Source organism: Dryas octopetala, chromosome 8 (genome assembly GCF_963921425.1).
Source record: "Dryas octopetala chromosome 8, drDryOcto1.1, whole genome shotgun sequence".
Classification (NCBI taxonomy): Eukaryota; Viridiplantae; Streptophyta; class Magnoliopsida; order Rosales; family Rosaceae; genus Dryas; species Dryas octopetala.
Window position 1 is genome coordinate 13,850,829 of NC_141373.1, and position 5,232 is coordinate 13,856,060.

General features: G+C 37.4%; 1 protein-coding gene across 1 annotated transcript; it reads left to right on the top strand.

Moving 5' to 3' along the window:
• Positions 1-2,616: 2,616 nt before the first annotated feature.
• LOC147277432 (transcription termination factor MTERF4, chloroplastic-like) lies at positions 2,617-4,505 on the top strand. The gene has a single exon (XM_086254620.1). It carries the CDS (start codon positions 2,851-2,853, stop codon positions 4,384-4,386), a length of 1,536 nt encoding a protein of 511 aa, XP_086110746.1. The 5' UTR covers positions 2,617-2,850; the 3' UTR covers positions 4,387-4,505.
• The last annotated feature ends 727 nt before the right edge of the window (positions 4,506-5,232 follow it).

Consider the following 5,232-nt stretch of genomic DNA (forward strand, 5'->3'; position numbering starts at 1 on the left):
CTGGCGACTTGGCGAGAGGGCGGCGCGACTGCGAGAGAGACGCAGTGACTGAGAGAGATAGAGAGTTAGAGACTGAGAATGAGAGGAGAGATTAGATATTTAGATCACAGTGTTTTTTTTTTTTTTTTTTGTTTGTTTAGGGTTTGGTGTATTGGGGTTTGGAAGTTTGGGAATTGGGGTTTTAAAACATATATATAAATATATAATTTAACAAACATACATTTATATATGTTAATACATTTAACAAAAATACATATTAATACCTTAAACATATATATTTGTTAATTTACTTAAAAAATAATTTAACAAATATATGTTTTTTCATTTATATAAAGCTTAGGGTTTAGGTTATTAATTTTATGATCTAAATTATGTATAAATATATAAATAGGAAGAATAAGGTTAGGGTTTAGGGTTTAGGTTATTAATTTTATTATCTAAATTGTGTATAAATATAGGGTTTAGGATTAATAAGTTTAGGGTTTAGGGTTTATGGGGTTTAGGTTTTTAGGGTATAGGGTATAGGGTATAAGGTATAGGGTTTAGAGTTTTATTATCTAGATTGGAATAATAAGTTTAGGGTTTAGGCTGTATGGGGTTTAGGCTTTTAGGGTATAGGGTTTAGAGTTTTATTATCTAGATTGGAATAATAAGTTTAGGGTTTAGGCTGTATGGGGTTTAGGCTTTTAGGGTATAGGGTTTAGAATATATGGTATAGGGTATAGGTTTAGGGTATAGGGTATAGGGTTTTGGGTTTAGGGTTTTATTATCTAGATTGGAATAATAAGTTTAGGTTTTAGGCTTTATGGAGTTTAGGCTTTTAGGGTGTAGGCTTTAGGATATAGGGTATAGGGTATAAGGTATAGGGTTTAGGGTATAGAGTATAGGTTTTAGGGTATATGGTATATGGTAGGGTATAGGGTATAGGGTATAGGGTTTAGGGTTTAGGGTTTAGGGTTTTATTATCTAAATTGTGTATAAATATATAAATTGGAAGAGTAAAATCATAAGAACTTGTTGGTCTGATGGTAAGGAGCTGTGGGAGAAAACTTGAGGTGCCAAGTTCGATCCCCCTATATGACACTTTTAACACTAAAATTTTAATAATATATATTTGGTGTAAACGGGGCGGGTTCGGGGTCGGGGAAGCCAAAACCATACCCGCCCCGCCCCAGACTCGGGTCCCCGCATAAATCCCCGAATCCGAACCCGGCCCCATTTATCTCCCCCATTAGGGTTTTAATCGGATCGGGTCCCCGCGGGGATTTGCCCCCGCGGGGATTTTTGCCATCCCTAGACATGATCTGTGTGGAAGGGAATGAGTTCACGTGCCTGCAGACACACTCTTGAATATGATCTCTGTTGAAGAGTAATTGAAGAAGGCCTCTGCCATAAACGTGAAGGCCAGACATGACTTTAATGAACTTAACTTCCTCCTTAATTCTTCCATGCCTTTATGAATGGAGATTTCATCTCATCAATTTCATGTTCCCACCATGTTTAATTTCCAATGTGCTCACAAAGGATATAAGCTTGATATACATTTTCGACTCGTTCCTTAATAGCTTATGGAGCATTTGGAATTATATTCAAAAAATTTCTTTCTTTCTTAATTCCTTTATAAATATGATAGATGGAAACAAAAAATAGTTTTTAGAAAAACTCCATCTCAAATTTTTGGGTGTAGTGATTGTTTTTTTTGTTTTTGAGCGAAAGTAGTTGTCTGATATTTACTCTTTTAGAGCTCTAGTTTCAATTTTCAATATATAGTTTTTGGGTTCCAAACCTCCAACCCTCATCTCTCACTTATTTTTAAAAATTATTTATTGCAGAGTAGGGTTGCATCTATATTGTCTAAATATATTGTCTTTTATGGAGCTGCACGTTCTCAAGAAGTCAGGATAGTGTTAATTTGATATAAATTTTTGAGCTCTAGTGGCTATTTAATAGGAAAATGAAGACACAAATGTATGCTCAAATTGGTCAATAATTAGTGTTGTTTATGTAGGCAGCAAAATTGTAATGAGATTTATATAGAGTGCATGTGCATCAGTGCATGTGCATATTTGATATAATGATATGTGACCATGTCAGTATTACTACAACCCCATTTCTTCAAAACAAGTACAGAGTTCTTCGGTTGGTCTCTAATGTCTTCTCCTACACTTTAATTTGACTTTGGTTGGACAAACAGTCGAATAGGTGGTGGGGGAGAAAGTTTATTGAAATGGAATTTTGGGCAAAGGGAAGAAACTATGTCTGAACCAAAAATGTACCAGAAGGCCATGTGACTTGGTTGGGCTCAAAAAGAAAGGCCCATAATGCATTGAACAAGACATGCCTACACGTTGAAGGTGGCCAGCCCATGGGCAGATGACCCAAAGCCATGGAAATATGCAGATCGATATCCCTATTGGGCATAGAGAATTAACCAAAGCAAAAGACCGAACTTTCCTGGGCTTGTCTGGCTTTAAGGTTTTATCTAGGATGATATGGACTCACCTAGATGGGCTTAATATGTCTGGCTTTGATTTAGAAGTCTGTGCTTACAAATAAATATGAAGGCCCAATTGAGAGCCTTACGAGGTGTGCCGTATACAGATGCCTATTAAAATACCCTGTGAATGTGAAACCTACGAACAAGAGCTCTGCAAGCTTCAGTGAGATACCCATATGGCTGAAACCATGCCTCATCAGATTGAAGATTGAGAGCTGTATCATGTAAGCCCCTTTCTCTCCCTCTGATTCCACCGAAGAATAAGAACAACTAAGAAAAGGAAAAAGAAAGAATAACCATTTTCTTGATTCAATTTCTGGTTCCGTATAATTTTTCTTATTGCTTTCCTTGAAATGCTTAGCTCACTGCTTCGAGGAAGAAAACCCATCACCAAAATCTTCCCCCAAAACCCAAAAGTTTGGCAGAAACTCACTTCTATCTCACCAATAATTGAATCCCACCAAAACCCATGTGCCCAACTGCCCCATACCCAAAACCCTTCAAGGGTTTTACAGAATTTTTCGTTTTCAACGCAGCCCTCCAAGTTTCCTGAGTATGAGATGCCCTCAGTCACTTGGGGTGTGGTCCAAGGCCGCAAAGAGAAGCTTGTCTCTAGGGTCATACTATGTGACTATTTAAAGAGCTTAGGCATAGTTCCTGATGAATTAGAAAACTTGGAGCTACCCTCTACTGTTGACGTCATGAGGGAGAGAGTTGAGTTCCTTCAGAAGCTAGGATTGTCTATCGACGACATTAACGAGTACCCATTAAAGCTGGGATGTAGTGTGAGAAAAAACATGATACCTGTGTTGGCTTACTTGGAGAAAATTGGGATTCCAAGGCCGAGACTAGGTGAATTTGTTAAGAATTACCCACAAGTATTGCATGCTAGTGTGGTTGTTGAGCTTGTGCCGGTTATTAAGTTCCTTCGTGGGCTTGATGTGGAGAAGCAGGATATTGGTTATGTGTTGCAGAAGTATCCCGAGCTTCTTGGGTATAAGCTTGAGGGGACAATGAGTACTTCGGTCGCGTATCTTGTTAGTATTGGTGTTACTCCTAGGGATATAGGTCCGATGGTTACCCAGTATCCTTACCTTTTGGGCATGAGAGTTGGGACTGTTATTAAGCCCTTTGTTGATTATTTGGTTTCCTTAGGATTGCCAAAAAAGATTTTGGCTAGGATGTTGGAGAAGCGGGCGTATTTACTTGGTTATGATTTTGAGGAGACTGTTAAACCGAATGTGGATTGTTTGATTAGTTTTGGGATCAGGAGGGAAGCACTTGCTTCGGTTGTTGCTCAATACCCCCAAATTCTTGGGCTGCCTCTGAAAGCTAAAATGTCTTCACAGCAGTATTTCTTTAGTTTGAAGCTTAAGATTGATCCTGAAGGATTTGCACGAGTGATAGAGAAGATGCCGCAGATACTCAGCCTTCATCAACATGTGATAATGAAGCCAGTTGAGTTTCTTGTTGGACGGGGAATACCTTCCGAGGATGTAGCAAAGATGGTTGTAAAATGTCCCCAGTTACTTGCATTGCGTGTTGAGCTCATGAAGAACAGTTATTACTTCTTTAAGAGTGAAATGGGGAGACCGTTGAAAGAGCTTATAGAATTTCCGGAATACTTTACTTACAGCTTGGAATCCAGGATTAAACCTAGGTACCAGAGGTTAAGAAGCAAGGGGATCAGGTGTTCTTTGAAATGGTTCCTCAACTGTAGTGACCAGAGATTTGAGGAGAGGTTGCAAGGAGAGTATATTGAAACAGAGACTTCAGGTCCATCATTTTGTATGGGTGGGAAGTTAGAGCTACCTGGGAATGAGATGGTGTCAGATGAGGAAGATGAGAGCGATGATGAAGTACTTTACAGACGCACTGTTTCCCTGTAGTAAATTTTGTTGACATTAGTAAATCAAATCCATTTTATTGTGTTCCTCTGATTCTGTGTATGTTATTTCTTTTAATACTCTTCTTTGATATTGTTATATTTATATTATACTTAGCTTGACTTTCTCTTTCTTAGTCATGTGTAAGCATCTTATGTAGTTCTTAAGATTGTTCAATACAACATTCACCAAAAAAAGATTGCTCAATACAATGAAAGAAAAACCCATCTGACTTCCTTTATTAGTATATTGTTTTAATTAATTGAGTCATTTTAATGCTTTATGACATGAGATTAGTGTGAAGAAGGAGAAGAAAAAACAGTTGTCTGTGGACTGTGGGCTACAGTTCCATAATAGAAGTGACTATATGTGGAAGTAGTTGGTTCACTCACCTGCAACGATTGGCTTTACATTTTCATGGGTCAGATTCTGATAAAAAAAAAGGAGCCAGCATTCTTTGCCATCTAACATACTGATTGAGACAATGCCACTGTCTTGGTCAGATGAATTTTGATTGATGATCACTTATTTATTTGTTTATATTTGTTTCTTCTGGTGTCAACAGAATGTTTGTGTGAATGTCTAGGTGAAATTAAATTCTTGCCCAAGTAGTGTAGGGTTAAGTTTGTTGAGCTGAGCTTAGTTAGTCATGGCCAACATATTCATTTTAATGTTTCTCATCCTTTTTTTTTTTTGGTGCTGTAAAGTGCTGTTTGAACAACATAGGATATTAGACTTTTTGTGCTGTCTCAAGAGTCAAGACTAATTGGTACATCACAGACTAATTGGTATTTATACATGAGTGAAAAAATATAAACTAATTTTTAAAAGAATATTAAAAAGATAATT

Excerpts from the sequence above, each read along its gene's own strand:
- LOC147277432 (XM_086254620.1), top strand. The coding sequence starts at position 2,851 with ATGCTTAGCTCACTGCTTCGAGGAAGAAAACCCATCACCAAAATCTTC.